This window comes from Podarcis tiliguerta, assembly GCF_965153285.1.
Source record: "Podarcis tiliguerta genome assembly, chromosome: 5".
Lineage (NCBI taxonomy): Eukaryota > Metazoa > Chordata > Lepidosauria > Squamata > Lacertidae > Podarcis > Podarcis tiliguerta.
Genome location: NC_139538.1, coordinates 80,821,632 through 80,849,110, shown reverse-complemented (window position 1 = coordinate 80,849,110; position 27,479 = coordinate 80,821,632). Strand labels below are relative to the sequence as shown.

The window sequence follows — 27,479 nt, the reverse complement described above, 5'->3', positions numbered from 1 at the left end:
TTGCTTGCTTTTACCGCATACAACTTTTGACGTGACGCTCTTCGAAGTAAAAGCTTTAACAGGCTGCACTTTAAATATTTTAGCAATTTGCCCAATCATATTTTGCTTTTCCAAACTGAAGCCCTTTAAAGATTCAGCAGTATGTCATTTTACAGCAAACTGACTAACAAATGCCCACATCTAGAATACATGATTTTAATACTAAACAACAATGCCCATTTTCTGCGACAGCTACAGCATTTGTAACAACCTTCAAAGCATTTCTTGCACTAAAACAAAACCAAATAATAATAGTAAGAATAGTAATAGTGTGCTTAATCCTCACATATTTAAGAGAGGCCAGGAAAAAAATGCCTATAAAATCAGGCTACATCTGCCACAATGCCCACTCTCAACATGCCACACTGATCATGCCCTCTTGAGTCTCCAGCTTTAATGATTTAATGCAAGTTTCCAGAATTCTACCACCCTGACAGCCCTCCCCTTCTCCAACCCAGCTCAGAAGGAAGATGAGAAAACTGTTGAAGTGTACCTCTTACCCCAGAGAGGGCTGTGGCTAGGGGGTTGTGGGCTCCAGGGTGAATCACATTGTGTACCCTCCCTACCCTGCCATATGAACCATATTCATATGTGCTAATGAGTTTTTCAGTTGTGTTCTGGCACAATGTTGCTCTTCCACCTGCTTCCACGTCACCCCTTAGGCAAATTCTGAGGTGTCAACTTTACAATGAATGCATCACATAGAGTGATCCCTCACACATCTTTAATCCAACTTTTTAGATCCATGAACAAGAGGGGTTAACCAATGCAAGTTTGAGTAAATTAAGTTCCATCCATTATTCATAACGTTTCTGTTTTGCAGGATGCAATCTAATTTTGATTTCTGAAGAGCTAATCAGATTTGTAAATTGTATAGCTGGGATGGTGAACCTGCAGCCCTCTTGGCATTCTTAGACACCAGCACTGATCAGCTCCAGCCAGCGTGGTCAGTGAGGATGGTTGGAGCTGTAGTCGACCACAGGTTCTTACAGTTTTAGTCCATTCTCTTCCTTCTGCAGTGCTGCAAGTTACTTTTTCAGTGCATTCTGTAGAGGATCCTTGCCCCTCCTCCCATGCCTGCTTTTTCAAGAGTTGCAAAAGGACTTCCAGGTGAATGTGTGGGTCCTGCCCAGATGTTGGTTGGGTGTTTGGGATTACCTGCTATTTGTGGCCACCGGCACCACATTAATGCACTCCCCACTTGAAAAATGGGGGAGGCTGTTGAAACCAATTTGCCCCACTTCCCCAGGGACGACTCTGAGCCCAAGTCTCTTAATTCTATATTCACCAGTTCCTTCTGTGGAGTTGAAGCTTATTGGACTAGCATAATGGTTTTCAAACTGTGTTCTAGAGTCCCGAGGTTCCTTGGAAACATAGCAAGGATTTTTCAATGAGAACTGTAACGGTGGAAAAGCTTATTTGGAAAATACATTGTCTGCCATGACGAATTCCCTCGTGCAATGCAGAGTCATGGGGTGGGGGGATTGGGTGGGTGCACTTAATGATATACCTCAAGTTCACCTGCAGCAATACAGTGGTCCCATAAGCTTGGTCAATGGCCCATGCAAACTGAGTGTACACCCTAGAACTTACTACAAAATGCTCTATAACACACACAGGTTCTGTGGCAGATCGTTTTAAGTTTCTTTGTAGACATATTGATGCGAAAAGTGTTTCTGAAGCTAGCTGGAAAGTATGAAAGCCACTGGGTTAATGTGTAATCGCATAACATTTGGGGAGTTGCTCTTAATTCCTCTTTATCTCCCCTCTGCACCCCCTGCATGCTTGCACCGGATTTTGACCAAATAAAATGAATGTGTTCATCCTCAAGCCAAGTGTGCTCATCAATGAGTACAGCTTAGAGTAAACCTTGCATTGCTGCAAAGTTGCAAAGTGGGAGCTTGTGAATATCTTTACTGGTGGTGCGGGAAGAAGACCCCACTTGTAAGTAATTAAGATCATTATTTTAACCCCAATGGCCAGAGGCTGTACGTTTTCAACGCACTGCAACATCCACAATTTCGTGCAAGGAAATAAACAGAAATCAATTGTACACGCTTCAGAAAAGCTACCAAGCTACTTTTCTCACATCTATATCTCTAGCCATATAAATAGCTTCTCTGTTCTTATGGCAAAAATTATGTGCGCCTGAGTTAAAGCGTAGAGGAAAGTACAATCTTTTCAGGGTTTTGCGGAGCATATAATGCCACTTATCATCAATTAAACTCAAGAGCGACACTAAATGCCATGCTACAGCTGCAAACCCAAAAAGCCTGCCTGGAAGACAACAGCCTAAAGCAAAACCGCAAATCCCTTTTCCAGCAAACCTGCTGTGAGATAGCCGGCATTATATTTTAAAGAGCAGTGCTCCCCTTGCAGCCATTTACAAGTACTCTAAACACATTCAATTGGCGTTTTCAACTCTGGAACTTTTCTTCTGAACTGACCTGGAAATGGAGGAAAAAGTCAAAAGAATGAAAAGGATTCATTCCCCCGCTCCCAGTTTAAATTCCATTCCATTCCTTTCACGCTCTCCACAATTCTAGCACTCTGTTATTATGGTATGTATTTCAGTGTCTTTATATTGTAAACTGCCCTGTGATCTTCAGGCGAACGGCTCAATAGAAATGTAATAAATACTACTAATAATTATGGGGGTCCTGTTAGTTTAAGATGAGAATTGCTAAATGGCCCCACAACCAGTGTTTTTTTTTCTAGGGGGACCCATACCCCTAAACATGTTGTGAATCTAAGTTTGGCCTCATTGAGGGGCAGTATTTCAATATGAATAGGAACATGAGAGTACCCCTAAACATTTTTTTTTTTAGAAAAAAAAGACTGCCTGCAACATTGTAATCACAGTATTGTTTTGAGTTGGAGGGGGGCTGTATGCCTGAATCCCCTCTAATTCCTGGATCCAGCAAGGATTTAATTGCTGGAATAGCAAAGGCAGATTCTTGGTGGGGTATAGTTAAAGCTATGGTTTTCCCGGTAGTGATGTATGGAAGTGAGAGCTGGACCATAAAGAAGGCTGATCGCCGAATAATTGATGCTTTTGAATTATGGTGCTGGAGGAGACTCTTGAGAGCCCCACGGACTGCAAGAAGATCAAACGTATCCATTCTGAAGGAAATCAGCCCTGAGTGCTCACTGGAAGGACAGATCCTGAAGCTGAGGCTCCAAAACTTTGGCCACCTCGTGAGAAGAGACGACTCCCTGGAAAAGACCCTGATGTTGGGAAAGATGGAGGGCACAAGGAGAAGGGGACGACAGAGGATGAGATGGTTGGACAGTGTTCTCGAAGCTACCAACATGAGTTTGACCAAACTGTGGGAGGCAGTGGAAGACAGGAGTGCCTGGCGTGCTCTGGTCCATGGGGTCACGAAGAGTCGGACACGACTAAACAACTAAACAACAACAATGGCTTAAATATGGGTCGTTAAGGTAACATAGGAAGTGGCTGTGTGACAGAGGGCAAATGGGTGGAACTCCTTTCCTCAACTGGCTGTTGTTTAGAAGGACAAAGGCCAGAGTTGTGTGTGAGAGCTAGAAGCAGTCAGCAGGCAGAAGCCGGAGAAGGAGAGACATGCTTGATTTCGGCTTGAATCCAAGGTTGTGGCTATGGGAGAAGCAAGACCTCATTGGAGTGTTCATGCTATTAGGCCCTCCATCATAGGCTCAGGTTGTATTTAAATGTAAATAAACCACATATCCTAAAGACACCACAGTCTCAGCTGTCCCTCATTCCGAGGAAACTGAACCCAGGGTAAGGATCTGGTTACAAGAGATATTAATGTTCTCATTTAAAAACTCAGTTAAAAAACACATCAACAATTGCCAATAAAAGAACTTAAAACACATCAAAATCTACATAGGCTTGCCTAAATAAAAATATTTTAAGTTGCTACATAGCTAGCAAATGCCTACTATGTTATCTGATGCTGCACAAGCTTCACCCCCTGGTTAGCCTAGGCTCTCCCATCCAGTCTTAAGCTACTATATACATATTGTGTTTGTCTTATAAACTTTATTGTACAGCTACTTTATTGTACAACAACCACCCACCTGCTTCTTAAGATGATCTTTCACTCTGCAGCCCCCCTCTCAGGAAGTTCATACCAAATCCACAACTTGCAAAATGACAGTACAGTGGTACCTCGGGTTAAGTACTTAATTCGTTCCGGAGGTCCGTTCTTAACCTGAAACTGTTCTTAACCTGAAGCATCACTTTAGCTAATGGGGCCTCCTGCTGCTGCCGCGCTGCCGGAGCACGAGTTCTATTCTTTTTTTAAAAAAATATATTTTATTGAATTTTACATAGAGAATAAAACAACAGAGCACGATCGGAGCACGATTTCTATTCTTATCCTGAAGCAAAGTTCTTAAGCTGAAGCACTATTTATGGGTTAGCGGAGTGTGTAACCTGAAGTGTATGTAACCCGAGGTACCACTTTATTTATAGAGCCTGACAACATATGACTGTGTTTGTGTTGTTCCAGCCTTTTAGAGTTGTTGTTATCCTCCACCTAGAGATTCTCACAAATAGTGAATTAGTGGGAAACCCAGCCAGATGGGTGGGGTATAAATAATAAATTATTATTATAAATTATTATTATTATTAGGGAAGAATGGAGTGAACGGCCACAAAGGTTAGCCATTCCCAACATTGTGCTATGTTGAACGTTTTGTCAACAAAAGCTTTTCAGGTTGCCAGACAAAATGATTCCCCCACACTTCCCCCTGTGTGTTGTTCTGACGGTTGTCCTGGCCCACTGGCTAATTTTGTGGGCACAGGTTGGAGGATAGGGGAGGGACAGGGGAAAACCACGTAGCACGGGCAACAGTCCTTGTGCAGACTTCCTCTTGATGGGACTCATTAAGGGAATCCCACCCTATACGCTGATGCCTTTCTTGTATACTGAAGTGCCAGTATTTATTTATTCATGAGCTTTTTTACTTATTTATTGTATCTGCCCTTCACCACAAGGTCCTGGGGGGGGGGATTATACTCATTTAACCATACAATATTATAATCCAGTAACAGCTTAAAACAAACCAAAGAATGTACATCAGGCAATATATCCCACATAAATGACACAAATATTAACTGTCAAAGACCAGGGTAAAAAAAATTATCTAATGAAGACTATATAATGAGGATGCTTGAAGCAGCTCTACAGGGAGGGAGGTTCCACATTTTGGGTGTTCCTACAGAGAATAACCTCACCTTGGAAACCGTCTCCTATATTTCCAAATGAGCCAATAGTTTTGTAAGTATATATTTATCTTTCTGAAGCTAAGCAGGGGTGGGATTTGACTAGTATTTGGATGAGAGCTACCTAGGAATCCTATGCATCCTATTCTCATGGGGGAAAGATGGGATAAAAATATTTGTGGCCATTCAAGTTAGCAAGTAAAATGTCATGGTTTCTTTTGGCTATTACCTAGAAAAAGCCCTCCTACCCATAGTTATTGAGAATCATAATCACCATACTAAGAGCACTTTTGGAATGCAAAAGTTGCATTTAATCCTCATTCACTCCAGGCTCCCATTTCACATATGGATAACTGAGACCAAGAGACAGTCGCTAAGATCATACTCAATACAGGCAATATTGGCTTTGCTTATTGGGGAAAAACTCTTAATATGTCAAGCAGATTAAAAGCTTTGAATGACTTGATTATTCGTGCTTTGGTTAACTCCAACAAGACTGCTGCAACATGCTTACATGGGGCTATCTCTGAAGACGGTCTTCAAGCTACACTCAGGGCAAAATGCAGCTGCATGAATACAGTGGTACCGCGGGTTAAGAACTTAATTCGTTTTGGAGGTCCGTTCTTAACCTGAAACTGTTCTTAACCTGAGGTACCACTTTAGCTAATGGGGCCTCCCACTGCCACCATGCAGCTGCCACGCAATTTCTGTTCTCATTCTGAAGCAAAGTTCTTAACCCGAGGTACTATTTCTGGGTTAGCGTCTGTAACCTGAGATACCACTGTACTGCTGGGAGCCAGAAAACCTGAATACACAACATCAAGTTTGCACAAGTTGCACTGGCTGCCAGTAGATTTCCAAGCCCAATTCAAAGAGCTGGTCTTAATCTTAGAAGCCCTAAATGGCTTGGGGCGAGATTACCCAAAGGGTTGCCATCACACATATACTCCTGAATATACACTAAGTTCCACCTCAGGGGTCCTTCCTGAGTGCTTGCTGTTAAAATCTGTTAGGCTGGCAGACTTTTAGTGGTGGCCTTAAAACTATGGAGCTCCCTTCCAATGGCCTTATGTCTTGACCCTTGAACTCTAGCATTTAGGCAGGCCTTGAAAGCCTTCCTCTTCACAATGGCTTCGTCTCTCTATAAAAATTCACCATCTTAATCTGCACATCATGCTATGCCGATTTTTCTAACGCAACTTGTCTCTCCTCTATACTTTGCTTTGTGGCTTATTTATTTATTCTGTAATAATTTGTTTTCTGAAACAGCCAGGGATTCTTCTTTATTTGCTGTGAGAAATCAGGAGGCAGCATTTTATATGGTATGAATGTGCAACCAATTCACAGGGTTACCTTCCCCACTTTTGGAGGGGCAAGTACTGCATAAATTGGATGACTGGATACTGTTCCTCCTCATATTCCACAGGGATAATCCAGAGAGGAGAAAGAGCAGGCAGGAAAAGGATAAGATACTATCATCTCAAGCTCACTGCTTCTCTGCTCAAAACCCACTTCCAAAGCTGCTTTGGATTTTTGTTACACTGCAGAATGGATAGGCAATTCATGCTGGAGAGGAATGCCTCCTTCATACAACACAGAGAGGAAATTATTTGATGTGAGGGGTCCATGGAAGGTATTTGGGTGGACCTGCTTAGCATGATTCTTCCTCAAAGGGAAATAATAGTCACAGGGCTATGCATGCACGGCTATTGTCTGATGTAGCTAGGTTTGTACAGGAGAGGTTGTGCATCATTCTCTGCCACACAAGAAGATGGCACAGGCCCGTGTCTTATTAGCATGGGAAATAGTTAGCAGCAGTTGCTCTCCCTGAGAGTAATTGACTGTATGTCCTGTGGGAGCAGGTGGACACACATTGACTCTACAAATGTGCAGCTTTCTGTCTGCATGCAGCAATGTAGTGATTTGGTTGGCTTGGGATATTTTGGAAAGGTGTAAATGGGAACAGGCACCTTGCAAATGTACCATGTTTAAATGCAGCGAGTAACATCTCCTGCCTTTCACGGTTCCCCTTACAGCCACCCTAACAAATTGTGGCAATTAGCATGCTGTTAGTGTTAGATGTAGGCAGAGAATGCAGGTGCTAATAATTGAAAAAGCGTTTAGAGGTTTTACACCCCAGCTGAATATTTCATAATGTGCTGCATGTTTCGCTATTTGCTCAGTGGGTCTCTGTCACTTCAATCTTCCCTGACTGCTTTGACTGGCGCTCCAAAGCTCCACCAAGCCAAGACTGACGGCTTGTCACAGGCAAACTCCACCGACTACTGCGGCAGCTCGCTGGGACTGGCTGCAGAGGTTGTCACGCCGCTCTGATGGAACTTGGCAAATGTTTTGTGACTAATACACCCAACATTTGTCAGCTAGCATTAGCCAGCGCCCGTGACCCTCTCCAGTCTGCACCAATGGCATTAAGTTGTAATGAGAATTTGTAGCCCCTGTGTGTGAGTGTGTGTCGCACTAATGACACTTTCTGGCTGACCTTTACTTTCACAAGCTTAATCAGCAATGAAATTTCCAAGGATTCAGAGCACATGTGAAAGCAGCTCTGTCAAGCAAAAAAAGGGTCACAGTGATGAGTAAAGAAATGTACCTTTCTCATCCCGCTCTGATGTTCAGAGTTTAGCCCCAGACAACTGCCATGAGTGGATCACCAAATGGGAGTCTTTTCATTCAAGTCCTAAAAAGATTGAATGTGCCGTGGACTATTCCCCCAGATTTTTGCTCAACTATCTGCTGCACCTAAGAGGGTTTTGATTCGGTTTTATATTTGTGTTTCAAACCTGAGTACATTGTATCTGAAACATTATGGTATCTTAAGTGCAGCCTGCATTTGGTTAGCAAGGTTTCCGACATAAGTAAGATTTGTTCTCATGGCTCCCACTTGGAACATTTTATATGAGGATTCTAAGAGGATGTCATGAGTTTACTCAACCTTTAGCCCCTCTCCATTTTCTTTTATCCTCTGCTGTTTTCAGAATTTAGGTAATTTGGCATGGGGAGGGGGTACCTAACACCCAACAAGAACAATTTGTACAGCGGAGTGCCTAAGAATCGTTATTCAGTGAAAGGGTCTTCTAGTTGCCCGACTATTTGATGTTCTATCTGGAAAAAATTAAAATTTGTATTTTACTCTAAATGGAATCCCAGTTTACATAATCCAGCCTTTGTTAACCTTGGAGAAAAGCCAGCCAGCATTACATCCAAACAGACAAACCATGGTTTGGGATGTTGCTCCTCCCTTGGAAGCCACAATTTGGGAAAGCATTTGGGGATTTTCAAGGAACAAGAGAAAAGACAGAAACCACACAAACCACAAATTGCAGCTTAGAATCTGAACCACAATTGTTTCATGTTATCTCTTAACCAACCCACTATCTCTCTCCATTGATCTCTACTCTTTAAAACAGGAAATACCATCAAGTAATTTGCATGTTAAAAGTACCAAGTAAAAGATAACAATTGTAATGGCAGTTATCTGCAAATGTAGTTGGCAACTAGCTATTAAGAGTCTTAACCTAATCCCTATAAGGCTGCAATCCATGCTTACCTGGATTAAATCCCATACATGACAATGAGAACTGAAAAGCGTTCAGGTGCTCAAATTGGCCTGAATCAGGCATAATGTTAAAGTATGGCTTAGTGATATGTGAATGAGCCTTAGGGTTGTATACTTCCTACTCCCCTCTCCTCCTGTGGCATGGCCTTGCGGAGACTGGAAGCTGCCAGTTCCACTGTCTATCAACCAGAGCTTATGGTTATGGCCAAACCCTAAACTGTGGTTAATCTTAACTATGGTTTATTGAAAATAAGCCTGCTTCAGAAACCATGGTTTGAAGTGGGTGTGTTTCAACACACTGTGGTTAAAACTAAGCACAGTTTGGGGTTGATATAACATTAAGCTATAGTTAATTAACAACAGAAGTCAAAGTTTTCTGTCTTCTTCTCATAGTCGTGCAAGACGAGAGGGAAGTGCATGACTGCAAAGCTCAGTCAGGTAATATTAAACCATAATAGCTATCATGTCCAAATTAGGTGGGTATGTTAGCAATATCCAGCCTAGAACCAAAGGATAATCCTATGGTATTATGACTTTGACTTATCCTATGGAAATTTGCATCCAAACTTTGGGATGATATATCATTCCATGGAGGGTGGGGCTTGTTTTGTACACCCCACACTGTAACCACTGATGCTTCTAGTAATCATAGTTTCTGGGTAGCTAGCAGAGGCTTAATAGCACACATTGCTTCTCCACAGCCTTCATCCTCTACTGCTAAGTACTCCCATATTGCATTAAATGACCAAAGCCATCGTCAAGCGGCAGGGACGAATAAAAAATTATGAGAGCCTCTTGTCTGGGAGATCAATGTTTGAAGAGTTTAGTTTGTCTATCGGTGTTTGCTTTGCATGGAAAGGAAGGATTAGCTCAGATACCTATTTCATACAATAGCTGAATGTATTTTTTATTGGGATATTCTAAAAACAAATAGCATGGTGCTGCTGGAAGTTTAAAAATGGGATGAATTTGGAAGCACCCAGATTTACTTTGCATACATGGCAGACTTTGTGCTTGATTGTAAGACCTGCAGATATAGGGTTATAATAGTGCAAGTAAGAGATCTATGGGAGTTTCTCTTTATTTTTTACATGGTTGTAAAATTTAATATAATAATAATAATAATAATAATAATAATAGACAAGTGTAACATAATAATTATGATAGCAGTGAAGTGTATATCAATGAGGTAGCTGGGATTTTATGCGATCAGAGCATTATCAGCATGTGGCAATTGACTTATTTTTCTCATCACTTGGGATCCTTGATGGCTGCCCCCTTCCTTTGTATTTCTGTTTCCCTGGAGACAAGCTTGTGTATATCCCAGAAGTGGTGGCCTAAGTTTTTATTCAAACAATCAGTGGCCAGATACAAAGAGGGATATGAAATAGTTTATTATTTTGTTTATTACTTTTATATCCCAGCTTTTCTCCAAGAAGTTTACGGTTGAGTACATTGTTTATCTTCTCCCCACTTCATCATCACAGCAATCATGTGAGATAGGTTAAGCTGTAAGATAGTGGCTGGCCTAAAGTCACCCAGTGTGCTTCATGGCTGAGTGGGGATTTGAGCCCTGGTCTTCCAAGTCCTAGTCCAACACTTTAACCCAGGCAGCCCCAAACTTGGCCCTCCAGCTCTTTTGGGACTACAATTCCCATGATACCTGACCACTGGTCCTGTTAGCTAGGGATGATGGGAGTTGTAGTCCAAAAACAGCTGGAAGGCCAAGCTTGGGGGGTGCCTGCTTTAACCACTACACCATACTATCTCTTGTAACAATACCGTTAGCAGCCCCGAGCCCCTGGGATGGCGTCCATTTAAACCAGAGCTTTTCAAACTGTGCGTCGTGACACATTAGTGTGTCAGCTGCAGTGTGTAGGTGTGTTGCATGAACGCTCCCCGCACTCCTCCTCGGGCTGGAAAAGGGTTCGTTTAACCTCTGGTTTGCTAGTAAAACTGAATTACTGTGTGTTACAAAATGATGCAAAACTGAATTACTGTGTCGTGAAATGATGCATGTCCAAAAAGTATGTCATCAGCTTGAAGGAAAGCTTTGGTTTGAATACGCAATAAATCCTGCTCACGAATGTGCCTATTGGGGACGCGGGTGGCACTGTGGGTAAAAGCCTCAGCGCCTAGGGCTTGCCGATTGAAAGGTCGGCGGTTCGAATCCCCGTGGCAGGGTTCGCTCCCGTTGTTCGGTCCCAGCACCTGCCAACCTAGCAGTTCGAAAGCACTCCCGGGTGCAAGTAGATAAATAGGGACCGCTTACTAGCGGGAAGGTAAATGGCATTTCCGTGTGCGGGTCTGGCTCGCCAGAGCAGCGATGTCACGCTGGCCACGTGACCCGGAAGTGTCTCTGGACAGCGCTGGCCCCCGGCCTCTTGAGTGAGATGGGCGCACAACCCTAGAGTCTGTCAAGACCGGCCCATACGGGCAGGGGTACCTTTACCTTAATGTGCCTAATCCTTCCCAATCCCATAGGTTAAGAACATCTTAGAGTATGGTTTCCCAAACTTGGATCTCCAGCTGTTTCTGGACTACAATTCCCATTATCCCTGAGTACTGGTCGTGCTAGCTAGTGCTGATGGGAGGTGTAGTCCAAAAACAGCTGGAGACTCAAGTTTGGGGAACTGGCTTAGAGCATTATGTGTCATAAAGAGAAAGAGAAAGATGCAATTCAGCACTGCATTGACTGAACAGAATACAGCATGCATCTGTGAAAAGGGGGAATGTCTAGTAGTCCTCATCCAACAAACTACAACTAGTCTAACATGGGGGAGCATCATTTAAATATACACATTGTGGCTGTGTTTTATATTTATTCATAAGCCTGTCTCATTATATTTTCACAAACAATGCAGAAGCGCTGTCCTTTTTGCAGTCACTTTGCTGGACCTTGGCAATCTCTGAGCAAGTTTAGTGTCTGCTGGTTCGGTTGGCAGGGAGTGAAGGCAGTGGTGGGGTGCGGGGGTGGGGGTTAGAAAAACCAAGGAAAATCCTCAGGGTTATGAAATTCTCCTTGGCAACAAACTGGGAACCCAGCAGACCCAGAGCCCCTGTGATTCTGGTGTGTGATCAGGGACACTAATGAGAATGACCCTTTGCTGAGAATGCTGCTTGTCTAGAGGCCAATGTCAAGTATACCATTCAGTTTGGAGTGGACAGGGACAAACTATTTGTTTTCTCTTCAGGCCCTTGGGCCCTGTCACATGCTATTTGCTTCTGCATTAGGAGGCATTGTCTCAGCAGGTCTGACATTTCCGGACTCATGAAACTGCAGCAACTGAAGCACTGAGGACTAGAGGCGCAGTCCACCAGGAATTTCCCCCAGTGCAAGCCCAGTTGCAACAAATAGGATATAACACAAGAACAAAACGTGCTCCAATAAAAACCCCATTCAGTTAAATGGGCTTTATGCATGAGAAGTTGGATTATGTCGCCAGCAACTATTTACACACCTTGTCTGGGTCTGGTAGGTTCCACAGTTTTGCTTAAGTTGCCCCCAGTTTCTTTTCGGTCACATACAATAGGGGTCACATTAAATACAACCATACAATTGCTACAAAGATTACCCCATTAATCAATGCATTTCTTTCGTCTACCACACAAATTGATTTGGTGGGATATTATTGTCAGTAATGGCATGTGACATTTATTTCCAGCCCTCCACTGGGATCCAAGGAAATATTAATATCTTCTCTGTACAAACCCTACATTATTTCAAGATTTCTAACACAGGTTTAGACTTCAGGCTCCCTGAATGAGACCTAAACCTCTTCTGACGGTGATGCTAACTACAGATCAACACCACAGATCTATTGCAGTTTATGTTCTACCACTGTTTTGTGCTCATTAATAAAAAAAATTTAACGCTTTGCATGTCAACTGTGTTATATGTCTGTAACTGTTTATTTATTGCCTAAAGTTGGAACTGACAACATCTCTTTCCTCTTTCATTATGGATAGCTCAGTTGGTTAGAGTGTGGTGCTGATAATGCCAAGGTTGCAGGTTCAGTTCCTGTAAGGGACAGCTGCATATTCCTGCAGTGCAGCGAGTTGGACTAGATGATCCTCAGGCTCACTTCCATGACTCTTCCATGTTGTGTGGAAGAACTGAGTGCCATGGTGGACCTCCCCCCCTACTGCTTTAAACATTATTTCCCCCTACTTTTTATCAACAGCCACCAGCTGGCAGATCCCTCGCCCCACCCACCCACCCACCCACCCACCAGAATGGCCCATCTTATTTTAGGAAATCCAGTTTTGGGGCCTGGTGTATTGCCACAGAAGCATGGCAGCTTCTGGAGGAGGAGGAGGAGGAGGAGGAGGAGGAGGAGGAGGAGTTTGGATTTGATATCTCGAGTCTCAAAGCGGCTAACAATCTCCTTTCCCTTCCTCCCCAACAACAAACACTCGGTGAGGTGAGTGGGGCTGAGAGACTTCAGAGAAGTGTGATTAGCCCAGGGTCACTCAGCAGCTGCAGGTGGAGGAGTGGGGACGCGAACCCAGTTCACCAGATTATGAGTCTACCACTCCTAACCAGTACACCACACAGGTGCTCTACTTGTGTTCCCCGAGTGTCCCCACAGTGCTGTCTCCATATACTTCATTTAAAGGGGAAAGGAAGGAGTTGGAGAGAGAGAGAATGGGTGAGAGGGAGCTTAGATTTTACTCAGATCTGGTGAAGAATTTCATTCATTTCCCCTCCTACCCAGTAAGATGACAAACCACCTCCAGCCAACCCACATATATGTAACTGCTGTTCCGTGGCAGCAGCCCGCAACAGAGTGGAAAGAAAGGAAAGGGAATGCAAAGGAGATTTCCCTCTTCCTTCCAGTGCCTTGCATGTCACTAGGCAATGAATCGGTCAAGCACAAGTAGACCAAGGAAATGTAATTTCTCCAAGAAACAGTGACAAAAAACCCCAAGTTAAAACTCCAGGGCCCCCAGAGGTAATTCAATCTGACCCCCTAATATTTCCTGGAATTTTTAAATAAAGAAATATTATAGGTAAACTGCTCTGAGGAAGAGTCAGAACAGCAGCAACAGCTACCAGGGAAATGGATGGGAGGGAGGGGCATTTGGGGATTTCTAAGGACTATCAATCCTAATGTTAATCCCAAAGTTGTACTCAAAATAAACGTTGCATGCCATTAGTGATAATAAGCACCAAAACGAACTCATAGAATAAGCAGTAGTTATACTACAATTTCTCAGCTCAAATGTCACAGGAAACAGTTTTTTAACCAACCACATCGTCTTCCTTGAAGGTGGGTACGGGTGTGGGAAGGAGAGAAGAGGGAGAACATGGAAACAAGACTGATTTCTGATCTGCTTATTCATTCCACTGTTATCCCACTCTTCTTTTAAAGAGCTCAGCACAAAACAACCACCACCCTACGAGGTAGGTAGGGTTGAGAGATCATGACTAGCTGAATGGGGATTCGAACCTAAGTCTCCACCATCTGAGCCCGATGCTTTTAACCATGACACTACGCTGGCTCCACGGTTTATTGGATCATTGCGTTTGAATGGGGCCCCTATCCTACGAATGCCACGAATTAAGACAGGGAAAGGGGATTCCATTCAATTTTGTTATTCAAGAGCAGAGTCCTCCCTAACAGCCAGTTTAAGACCTCCCCAGAAGAAAACACCGTATGCACCAATGTACGTTTACTGGTGAATCTTATCAATGTATCAGTTTTAAATGAATTAAAGGGGGGAGTGCTCCAAGTATACAGCTGCTTATGGGTGTAAATATAAATCAGTAATCTGTCAAGAGGTTGGTAATAGTCTCATTAACCGAAAAAATAGAAACTTTCCAAATAAATAAATACAGTAACCATAAGTGGTGCCATTTTTATGGTAGTCAAATTGTTCCATATATAAATCTCCACAGTCAGGATCCCAAGTACTATTTTAGGTGTGCCCAAGGGTGTGTGTGAAATGACCAGGGGGATTCTCAACAATTTTTTTCCTGTTTTATTGGCAGACTTCCGTGCCATATCACAAACAACTTTTGAAGTCCTGTCAGTTTCTAAAGCACTTTGACATGAGACATTTCAGGGTGGGGCTACTGTTTGAGAACCCCCCCCCCTCCACTTAAGTGCATGGATTGTAGAGGTTTCCTGAAGCCAAAAAGGGTCACATATTAGACTAGAATCATTTCCCATTGTGGCTTTTAGTCAATCCTGAAAGTTACCAACCTAAAATGAAATTCAAGCTAAATTTGGAAGCTCCCATTCACAAGACACTTGCATACAATATTTCAATAGGGATTAGAAAAAGTTTCGATAAGACTAGTTAAATTTCTCATGGGGCTTTTGCATATAAACTCAATGAACTAGGCAGAGAAAATCAGCTGGGATTAGTCTAATAATTTATTTGCAGATGTTTAAGATAAATAGTATATTTCTGGTTCATACCAATTTGCAAAACGGCCTTTTTCAATATTCTGATTTATCATCTTTGGGGCTTCGTAAACATGGAGCCTGCAAATGATGCTCCTCTTGGTCAAGGGCACAAGATGCAGGGTGTAGGGACAGGGTCAGGGATCAGCCACTAAGGACAGGTGACTAGAGTCCAGCAGAGAAGACCGGGGAGGAAGCAAAAACAACTTCAGTTTTGGCAAGCTCCCCACTCATTGCCTGACCTATGTTTAGCAATTCTGATGTGTTACTGAGCAGACAGCTCAAGCTTGGGATGAGTAATCTCCCTTAGTCCCTCTTCAGCAGGCAATGAAAGCAGGTTCCACTTTGAAAATTCTTCCCCCATCATGCAAGCTGACACAGGCATGCTTTTCAAAAACCCACAGCCAATCTGTTGATCATTACTTATTTACAAAGGCCTTCGGGCAGAAAGTCCTGTAAAAACCATACTTGATATGGTATACACTAGCTTTTTCGGCTTGTAGAAAGGGAGGGGGGAAGTCCCCCTAAGGCTACCTCAAACCATCACTTTCTATTGCACATAAAATGTACCGTGTAACACTAAAGTATTTAATATATATGGTATAATATATCTACAGGAAAGGCATTTGTGTAGAAGTGTGTTAGCCTGTATTTGGTAATTTGATGTTTTGCTGAAGGCTATGACTTGAAAAAGCCTGCACCTAGTGCCGAGGACCTGTCATCTCAGTACCCAAGAGCCGGTAGAATAAAGAAGTACCCTAAAGCAGCAAAACTTTGACACAGCTTTGAAGCATATGAAAACAGTATAACTCCCTAGAATTATTATGACTCAAGATCAAAGAAATGAGGCATACTTTACATAGCAAACAGGGACAGTGCACTTCACTCCAAATGTTGCTCTGCCCCCTTCTCTCTCTCTCCTTTTATTTCACATTGATGCCCCTACATTTGTTAGATGATAGAAGAAATGGGAGGTGGGGAGCTCCCCCCCCCTTTAAAATTTCAAGTGGGTAAAATTAATGGAGATAAGATAAGATAAGTGGATTGGAAATGATGGAATGACAACATGCACCATACAAGTGAGAAAGTTCTCCCCCACCTCCCATAAACATGCATGCAAACCAGTATTGCACAGGCAATTACTGTAGTTTACATAGGCTTAGTTAACAGAAACTCAGGGAGCATTTAGAACAGCAATTTAACAGCGATACATGGCCTGTAGTGGGCAGAAAGGACAGAACTAGGTGCATTTCCCCTCTACGAATCAACCCAGTTCCTGCAATCCTAAATTATTCCAATGGAAACAACTTGGAGATACAGTGGTGGCCTCAGAGGTGATTTACTGCAGGAGCAATTGAATGCATATTTCTCTAAGCTGCATTTAGTGATAGAAAGTGTGGGGAGGGGAAGAAAGATATGGATTTGTTGACAGCCATCAGAGAAACATTGACCGCTGCCAGGTAGTGATGCCTGTAGGAATTCAACCTTTGTGAGTTCCAATACAATCCAATCTGATGTGCACCTCTCAAGCTAATGTGAAGATCAAAACATAGTTATCCTGATGTTGGATTCTTCAGATGTGGTTCTCAGGGGGGGGTTTTAAATATTATTTGGAGGAAAATGTTTTGTGTATTCTGTTAAAAATATGAATTTAAATGCAGATTTTTAAAAAAATTGTACATTTTTACCAAAACAGGCAGAGCTATGAACACATGCAAATGGCTCACAGACCAGAAACAGGCTGCTCTGTCCATCCAATATTGCCACTGAAATAAGATAGCAGCTAGCTGAAATATCAAATAATTGCAAATATTTGTGCATTCATCAGAGGAGGCATGCCTTTGAATACCAGTTGCTGGGAAGCAAAAGCAGGGAGAGTGGTGTTGCACTCAGGTCCTGCTTCTGGATCTCCCATAACCATCTGGTTGGCCATTGGGAGAAGTGGGCTCTGGACTAAACTGGTCCCTGGCATGATCTGGCAAGGCTCTTCTTATGTTCTCCTTTAATCAAATGCATCCACTTGCCTTTCTGCTGATCTAGGTACGGTAATTTGGATCTAAATCGGTCATAATCTGTACCCAAAGTTCAACTTTACATGAAAATACATGCAGGAAAAAGGGACTAACATCGTGTCCCAAAATTTCTGCAACAGTGCCATCACAATGTCCACGTAACATGGTTTTGGAGTGTTGCAGTGGTGTAGCTGTGGTACTCCTCTGCTTGTATGTGTAACATTTCTTAAAATGTGGTTGTAAAATCACCACCACCATTGGTAGGGGATTCTTGGCAAGTGAAACAGACTTCAAAGGGGAATATTTTTTTACAAATTCAGTGGGATGGCCCTTACAGAATCATTAATAGAATTTGGCCAACAGCAAAATCTAAAGTGAATTTGGGACCTCCTACTAGAGCGGGTGGTGCTGTGGGTAAATCCTCAGCGCCTAGGACTTGCCGATTGTATGGTCGGCGGTTCGAATCCCCGTGGCGGGGTGCGCTCCCGTCGTCGGTCCCAGCGCCTGCCAACCTAGCAGTTCGAAAGCACCCCCGGGTGCAAGTAGATAAATAGGGACCGCTTACCAGCGGGAAGGTAAACGTCGTTCCGTGTGCTGCGCTGGCTCGCCAGATGCAGCTTGTCACGCTGGCCACGTGACCCGGAAGTGTCTGCGGACAGCGCTGGCTTCCAGCCTATAGAGTGAGATGAGTGCACAACCCTAGAGTCTGTCAAGACTGGCCCCTACGGGCAGGGGTACCTTTACCTTTACTAGAGCAAAACATCTGAGGAATTGCGAAGGTTTTAGTAAGGCTACCAATTTGTTTCTTGGCAGTGGGTATCCCAGATATCTCTGTTTTGCCAAGGGATTTTGCCTAAAGCAAAAATCAGGGTAATGTGGAGCTTTTTCTCAGGACAAGAAAGTTTTAATAAGACGAGTGAAAACTGTGTCAGAACTTATCACTGCTCCTAACACTATACTGCAAGGGGTGGAGGTCAGCTCAAGGGCCTCATTCCCTTCTGGTCAACTTCCCAGGAGTCACATGACAGTGGTGGGTGGAGTCAGGGGCAAATGTGGGCGGGGCAACAATGGCGAATTTTAGCTTTGTACAGTAGATTAGTTTCTATACACACTCAGACACTCCATCCTAGCATCCATCCAGACAAGCAAGAGTTATTATCTGAGTATGAGGACGTATACTCTAGCCTGGAAGAAACACCCAAGTGATTAGAGGCCCATGAGGGATGTGGTCTGAGCAGAGAGGGCTTCACTGGGGATGGGGTGTAACATGGGAAGATTTCAAGACAAGCCTGCTAAGGGGCAGCGGTTTCCCAGAGGCTCAGTATACAGCCTAAGGTGGGCTTGCTTGCAATATCAGCTCCAGAAAACCTTTGCTTAGGGCTCATCCCACGAAAATAATCTATAGGGGAACTCTACTGGAAACAAATGCCGCACATCTGAAAACACACGGGAGGGGAAAACCACTAACATCCATAATATGTTTTCACCACCTGCCTTCATAATGTCCTTTTTTTTAAAAAAGCAAAAGTCCCCTTATTTCATAATTAATATTGCTTTTAGCCTCAGTAAAACTGCATTAGTTTCGAACTTTGCTTTGGCAAGTACAAAGATTACTAGACCTTAAAAAAAAACCACAGTCAAAATCAATTAGGGGAAATTTGATTTCAATCGACAGGATAAAAGGAAGGTAATATTCAGGTTCATTTTTGATTGTGATGATACATCTCACATATGGCCTTAAGTACAGAAAACAGTACTCAGAGGGATTCCGACAAAAAGAGAATTGCCCAAGGCAAACTAACCACATGAGTTCTTCTGATTGGTTAGTGCTATCATTAGTGCCACTGCTGTTTAAGAACTACACATGGACAGGACAGGGTGACAGCTAAGACTTTAAAGCCTATGTATTTTTCAAACAGCTTTTCAAACTGTTTTTCATGACAGATTTTTTTTTTCCAGCTCTATCATTAACTGCTGACAAGCTGACAGAATAAATACTTCAGCCTTTCAGAAACCATCTAACAATCTTCTCCTTTCCCCACCACCCTGCCATGACACCCCCACCCCGTCCACCACCATTTTTATTGGGGAGGAGGATATGTTGGGAGAGGAGATAAAGATGCGAGTTGCTTAGAGTCTTACCTCATCAGCTTGGGTGAGGAGTTGGGCGAATTTCTCATGCCTCCGTTTCGCTGCTTCTTTTTGGGCGAGAGTGTCGTCAGCTGCTGCTCATCTTCAACTGGAAATACAGGCAACCCATGATGAGGTTAGGATCAGCTCAGGTCGCCACACGTCATACAGGCGAAATAGCCAAAGAACACACACACACACAGTTCCATTCACACACTGATACTTCACTGCTATCTTGTCTATGTTCAATAAAGACCAAACTGGTGTTAGTCAAAATAGATCAGTTTGAAAGACGAGGAAGAGGAGGAGGAAAGAGAAGCAAGGTATTGACTGAAGAGATTATGACATGCTTTCATAAAAGATCATCCTTTTTTCTTTTAGTTAAGCTGCGTTTTTGGAAAATGGAAATTAGTGTCCTGATGCATACACCAAAAGACGAAGTCTATTCGGAATCCGAACACTGAACGTTACCAGACTGCACTTTATTAAAGAACCCAATACCCATCGGTTCTGACTCCTTGAATGCCAGACCACAGAGTCTTTGTGAAGAGATGTGCAGCATTCAATGCCTTGATATTCAATGCTTGCAATAAATAAAAACTCTGCGGCTGCGCATTGATCTCCAGCACAACTCAGAACTCATCGCTTCACCCTTTATCACAAAAGGGGATGTTATCACAGGAGCAGGTGGAACGAGACCAAATGACGGGAGAACATCCTGTATAACGAAGGATGGGAATTGTGGCAGAGGTTCTTTTAATGGGGATGAAGTGCACTTTGAGTGGAAGATCATCTTCTGAATAGTAAAACAATAACAGCCAACCACCTTAATATTATTAAAAACAAAACCGCCTTTGGCTAACACTACTGCACGAGGGTCTTCACCTCACCCAAAATTACAGCAAGTTTCCTTACAAGCCAGCAGTAAGTACCATACTTACTCAAGTCATCAAATCTAATATGCACCTCAATTTTCAGAACCTTGAAACCAAAAAAAAGCATTTGCTGGCAAATGTAAATGTGCCATCAAATCTAATGCACACCTTAATTTTCGCAACGTAATTTGGCCATAAGGGAGCATTAGATTCGAGTAAATATGGTATTTAACCACTACTGTTAATGTTTAAGGCTCTACCATTTATCATTCTTAGCAGATCAGAGCTCTGCCAGTTTAAAGAGTTTCTTTCTATCAATGTCCCGTATGAGAAATTTACACTAACAAAATAAAGCAAGTTTATTTCCATCCTGTAACTAAGAAATAAAAATAAGACTAAATATGACTGAAGTGGCTGAGCCTTAGGTAGCAGTTGTGTCCAAGTTAAAAGAAAAGGAGCAAAAGTACATCAGCGAGAGTGATGTTATGAACACTATGAGAACTATGGCCAAAGAGCAGGACGAAAATTAACAAAAGAAACAAAGAACTATGTGGATATTACAACGACCCACTTAAAAGTTAGATCTGATTTAAAATACTAATCCATTTCCACAGAATTATAAAATGCGTCTTTCAAAAAACAAAAACAAGGAAATGCCATTCCGCATGGCACAAGCACTGCAAAAGTCAAATTCCTTAATTTCCCAAAATGATCCCCGCCAAAAGGGATCACACAGGAAGCATCACCACCATCAGTTTGACTGGGAGAGAGTTAAGCATGTGTTTTATGTTGCCACTGAAATCAATGGTATATAAAAGCACTTGACTTCAGTTGCATTTTCACTGCTTCTAGGGAATTCTAATTGCAACGCAATACATTAAGAAATTGAAGAAGAAATAAAAATGCGGCTAAAATTCATACAGCATCTAGCACGGCACATTACAATTGCTACAACAGGCAAAAAAATAAGTGGTCCACCAACACCTTCAGCAATTTTCAACGGGCCCATGGCAGGGAGGGGGGAAGGTTTGGGAACCACTGTATTAACTGATTCCCCAGTTAACTGCTTACTGACTGAAGCAATGAGCAGCACATATGGATTGCAAATGATTTTTTTTAAAAAATTAAAACGGCTTTTTCTAAACGTTACTACAGACCATGAAAAGCCAACAGCAGAGCCCACTGCAGCTTGCACCATTTTAAAAACACCACCATTACACACACACAAAAACCTTTTTATTACAATTTTGAAGGGCTGGTGCTGATTGGAGAAGAGCCAAACCAGGTGGCTGAAGCACCTGTACGTTCCTTTTTCCACAATATGTCTCTTCTCTACCTAGTGAAGGACCTACCTTTTTAAAAAAAGAAGAAGGGGGGACAGGGGCATCGGGGCATTTTCCTTGCTGCCCCACTGCAGGTTTGCCAGATGGCAGAAGTGGGAGAAAGTGGCAGGTGGAGTCAGTGGCACAGAAATGCCCAGCCGCATTTTTGCACCTTTAAAAACTGGGCCTAATGCTGAGTGGGGCACGGGGGGAGGTATTATAGAGGGAAGCAGAGGCTGGTCACTACAGCTGCTTGGCCTGGTGCTCCTCCACTAAGCACCAAGTAAGGACCACTAAGGACCAGGCAATACCAGCGCCCTCACCATCTGGCAGGCTTATGGACGGCACTTGTGGGAGATGCTCTGGGGAAGGGCCTGCTGGGCAGCTTGCCCCGTGCAACCTATTCCTTGACCTCAGGCACTCTCAAATGCCTGGTGAAGCAGATGCACTTCCGGTGGCTTACAAAGATGATGTGTGGCCTGCCCTAGGAACTAAGTCCACCGCCGCTGAAAACATCTTGCCCCATGCCTTCTCCACCTGCACCTGACTTTCAGATGGGACTTGGAGCAGAGCTTTATCCAACGAGATCTCCTCACCACTATTCAGGATACAAAAACCTCTAAGTTAAGAGTGCTGCAATTTGCTTGGCGTGGGACAAAGCATTTGCAGACAAGAACTTTGCTCCAACTCCTTTCTTGTTTGGGCATCAAGTTACCGTATTTTAAGCACCATAACACTCACTTTTTTCCTCCTAGAAAGTAAGGGGAAATGTCTGTGCGTGTTATGGAGGGAATGCCTACGGGTGGCGGGGGAGGGGGATCTGCTGCAGTCATGAGCAGAGGATCCATGGTTCCCCTTCCTTCCCTCCTCCGTGGCTTGCTTTGAAACAGCAAAGCGGGGGAAGAGCCGCTGAGTGGGGAGGAGAGAGGGACAGAGAGCCTGCTTCTTTAAAGGAGCAAAGTGGGAGAGGAGAGGAGCCTTCTCCCCTTATACCCCTCTTCTTCATTATTAGCAGCATCCTTCTCCACCCACCCCACGCGTGCTCCTTGTCCCTTGAGTGCTTTTCCTTCCCTTCCCACTTAAAACATGGGTACAAAGCACGGATCCACATGGATCCTCAGGATTTTTGCACTGGGTCACCCCAGATTCACCATCAGATCACATAGCATGTCCATGGCTACATCTTGCACCAAAAAAATCACGCACCCACTGTTGCCTGGGGCCGCAGTGGTGCAAAAATGTGGTTACAAAGCATGGATCCACATGGATCCTCAGGATTTTTGCATTGGGCTACTCCAAACTCGCTGTCAGATCACATGTCTGTGGCCACAGCATGAACCACAAAAATCATACATCCACTGTTTCGTTTAGAATATTTTTTTCCCTTGTTTTTCTCCTCTAAAAACTATGTGCGTGTTATGGTCGGGTGCGTGTTATAGAGCGAAAAATACGGTAAATCTGTTTGAATTGGGCAAGCGTTTGGGGGAAGGGAGGGAATGCAAACCTCCCTCGATTTCTTCTTGATCCTCTTATCCCAAATTAATTCACTTGACACATTGGGCAGTAGTTTTTTTTAGTATTTCGATTTATTTCTTAGCCACCTTAGATACTTAAGACTAGAAAGGTGAGATAACAGTTATTTAGGTAAATCATTGGGGGGGGGGATTATGGGAGAGGATGCTTCCTAAAGTATGTTGATCCCAAGACAAAGCAGAATTTGCTGGTTAAAATAACACAGAGATGGTTTCAAACGAAAAGGGTAATAACAACCAAATTTTAATTTACATGAACTAGATCTTGCTCTCAACCACTTGGCCTGGTCTCCCTGGAAAGGTAGGCATCAGGATTCCTCTATAGCAGGCTTCCTCAGCCTTGGCCCTCCAGATGTTTTTGGCCTACAACTCCCATGATCCCTAGCTAGCAGGACCAGTGATCTGGGATGATGGGGTGATGGGAATTGTAGTCTCAAAACATCTGGAGGGTCGAGGTTGAGGAAGCCTGCTCTATAGATTCCCCCCCCCCCACCTCAAGTTTCTCACACCTCCGAAGTCTGGAGAACTCTTAATTGGTCATGAGTAATGGGACTTGTTCAGAAAACTGGTCCCAAGAACAAAGCTGAGAAGAATGCAAAACACTGAAGGCAAGCAGGTCTCATTCTGGTGTTTCCCCCTCCCTGGGCTTCATAAGCTAGCTCTGGATCAGGCATCCATTGTGCCAGCTTAACCTAAACTGTCATAATTTACACTAGCTTTCTATGCTTAGGATGGCCCAATTAATTGTTAACACTGCATATTTATTGAACTGCCTTTTAATGAAAATGTGTTCCTTTTTGCTGAACTGATAAAATTATTATTGTTTGTTTGTTTGTTTAACTACTCTGGAAAATAAACTGACATCACTGCATGTACGGAATTATGCAGGCTTCCTTTTATTAATTCTGAAATACAGAGGTTTAGGAATTTAGCACAAAATATTGTGGGATCTGAACTCCCATCCTGTAAAATCCAAGACCTCGGTTTTCTAGATATCTTTGATTGTAATACATAATATACAGTACCATTCTCACAACAACCTAGAGCTTACTTTTGCCTAATAGGCACAGCATTAAACTGTTTTATCTTTTGAGGAATACTTGGTGTAGGAGAAGCATAGGACAATGGCTAATGAGGCTTCAGATACTCTGATTAGACTGCAGTTTAGCTTTAAAGTCACAAGGATGTTTTAAAATCTTTGATTATTCATTCATATATATATATATATATATATATATATATATATATATTCATTACATAACCTCCAGACAATGTTTCATGAAGTGATTTAAGATGTGCTGGTAATTTTAATGGCCTTTGTGCAAAGGCAAACATCTGAACCAACATCTTACTTGGCTTTTATCCTCAAATTCTTACTTTAAGCACATTCAAGAAAATGACTTCAAAGCAGCAGTGGTCAAGGTCTTTAGCTATTTAAGTTATTTTAATACGCTTATAAAAATAAATCTGTCGCCTTCATTGTCTCATCTATGTCACCAACAACACAGTTAACAGGGGCTTTTAACAAAACCCAACTTTGCTGATCCCAAAGTAAGTTGTAACAGCTAACAAGATTAATCAAACATTAATGCAAACTTGTACACTTGCCAAGCTTATTGATGAAAAAGGTAAAGATTTCAAAGCCAGCCAAACAGGAAACACAAAACCAACCAGAAACCATTAGTTGACTAGCTATCTCGATTAAGGTATTAATCACTACATCTGGAGAAACTCACATCTGCAAGGACTTAGCTGAGCATTAGTAATGTCATTTTCACATTGAAAATGTTCAGATTGCACAACCCATGCAGAAAGCAGTATCGGTTGCCTGATGCATCCGGCTTATGGGGCTACCTACAGAGCTCTCGGTTCAACCCCGGCTTTTTGTTCTGGTAATGGCAGCATTTGGAAGGTAGGCTGCGTGCCCTTTGCAGTCTACAGTAGGAAGTTTTTCCATGTTCAGCAGAGTTAAGGGGCAGCAGCGAGGGATTGCTGGGTAGAAGGAGGGCTCCTTTGCGATTATTAACAAGCGTAACTGGTTCCGGGACTCCATCAGTGGACTTGATGCCAACTACTGCATGGGTACATGAGCTCTTGGACTGAACTGAGCGGTTTGAGTAACTCGGTTTAGCTTCATTCTTTACCTCTAAACAATAAGGGGAAAGTGCAAATGAATGCTTTGTGCATTAAAAAGACTGCCCAAACTACATTGATGTATCGGGTTTATGTGACAATCTTGGGCTTGCGACAGTTGCCTCCAAACCCAAGTCCACACAGGCTCCAAACTGCATGAAAAGGGATTCACCAGGTGACTCTGGAAACCTCGCAGCTTTTCTTTTTTTTCTTTTCTTTTCTTTTTAAGAAGAAGAGTTTGGATTTGATATCCCGCTTTATCACTACCCAAAGGAGTCCCAAAGTGGCTAACATTCTCCTTTCCCTTCCTCCCCCACAACAAACTCTCTGTGAGGTGAGTGGGGCTGAGAGACTTCAGAGAAGTGTGACTAGCCCAAGGTCACCCAGCAACTGCATGTGGAGGAGCGGAGACGCAAACCCAGTTCCCCAGATTACGAGTCCACTGCTCTTAACCACTACACCACACTGGCTCCCTGAAACCTCCAGCTTTTCATTAAACTTTTTCTCCATGTGCAGGTGGGTTCTGAACCTCCCCCCACCCCATCACAACTTCCATAGTCACCCTGGAAGATTCAGCGTGCAGGTTTTTGGATCCTGGCCTACGTGTGTGGTCAGCTTCTTTTATTCTAAAAATGTACTTTTGCAAAAATAAATATATGAGGTTCATTTCACTATATTATCATCATCTGTAAGCAATAATCCCAACCTAGAGGATGTGCATCCAATGCAATCTTTACTTCCCACATGTTGATAAAATCTCTCTCTCTCTCTCCTTCTCTCTCTCTTTTCATGGCAGAGGAGACAGATTCTCTCAGTTCACCCAAAATAACAGGGGAAGCATCTATGAATATGCTAACAGAGCTAGGTAGTTCCATTTACAATGTTTTCAGGCACTTAATCATGAAATAAACTTTATTTAATGGGACTAAATGATGTTGAATCCTGGTGTCCTGACTTAACTGAGTTGTGTATTGGACTATACAACTTCATCTTCAGGCTGGCTGAGTGGGGGGAACTACTAATGTTTCTGGACTATTGCTAATGTATTCCCCCCCCTTTTTTTTGAAGATGCACACTTGCACAACATTGCTAATCCACCCTTCATCCACCAGGATCCCAGGGCAGTTTACAACTGGGATGTTAAAACAGCAATAGTATAAATCCTAAAACAATACTTCAAGCAAATAATGCTATACACAATTAAAATTAGCCATATTATTGCAGCTAACTAAGAGATTTGTTTTCAGCTAGTTTCCCCCAGCATTCCACCCCCAGGCCTGTGTGAAAAGACATGTATTCTAATGGCTTCAGAAGCCTAGTAGTGAAAGTGTTGGACACCTCTAAGGGGAGGAAGGACCCCCCTCTTCCATATCACCGATAAATAAGCTAAATTCATTGGTGGAACAACAATTTTAGATTTTATTTTATTTGGTTGCGTTGCTATTTAGACATGGTTTAAATCATCATCATCATCATTTTATTATTTATACTCCGCACATCTAGCTGGGTTTCCCCAGCCACTATGAGTGGCTTACAGCATGTGCATAATTCTATATTAAAGTGATTTGAGGTGCAATCGTCTTGCATGTTTACCTGAAAATAACCCCACTGTATTCAACCCTACATATGTAGGTATGTACATATTTGCTTGAGAGGAGGAGGCCCCATGGAGTAAGCATTTATAGGATTACCTTGTCATTTTAACCACCCTCAATACATTTGGGCACCTGAGGCGAACCACAAAATGGTGCCGTCCCCCACCCACCAAGGAAGAATGAATGAATATATCTGCATCAGGAACAAGTAGGTGAATAATAATACACATCTGGAACAAGGGTGGGAGGAGACTAGCAGCCCTCCTATTTGCAAAGAGGCCTCTGTAGAGGTGGGCAAGGGGAAGGGCTGTTGAGGAGACAGAAGATCCAACAGATCAGGTTGTGGCAGTAGTGAGCGGGTTATTCCTTGGTGTCTGAATCTGCTGCCCCTTTGGTTCCTGATGCCTGAGGCAATCTCCTCACCTTGCCCCATGGGTGGGCCAGCCCTGTACAAAGCCATGCTACACTAGTGATCCCAACTACATCAAAAAGCGAATAAAGCACATGAAGAAATTTCAGAGCAATGAAAGCAAACTTTTATGCTTATAAATATATTATAATACTGGTAAAGAAAAGGGAGTGCAGGGAACTTGTGTGCTGATAAGCACGTATGTACAGGAAGGTATGCAGAGTTCT

General features: G+C 43.0%; 1 protein-coding gene across 14 annotated transcripts in view; it reads right to left on the bottom strand.

Annotated features, from left to right (window-relative positions):
* Positions 1-27,479, bottom strand: part of KCNMA1 (potassium calcium-activated channel subfamily M alpha 1) — a 546,631-nt gene that overhangs the window by 63,840 nt on the left and 455,312 nt on the right. For all 14 annotated transcript variants that reach the window (XM_083440310.1, XM_083440306.1, XM_083440312.1 and 11 more), the window contains one exon: positions 19,399-19,495. In XM_083440310.1, coding sequence (XP_083296436.1) covers positions 19,399-19,495 — 97 coding nt within the window. The remainder of the gene's footprint in view (positions 1-19,398; positions 19,496-27,479) is intronic.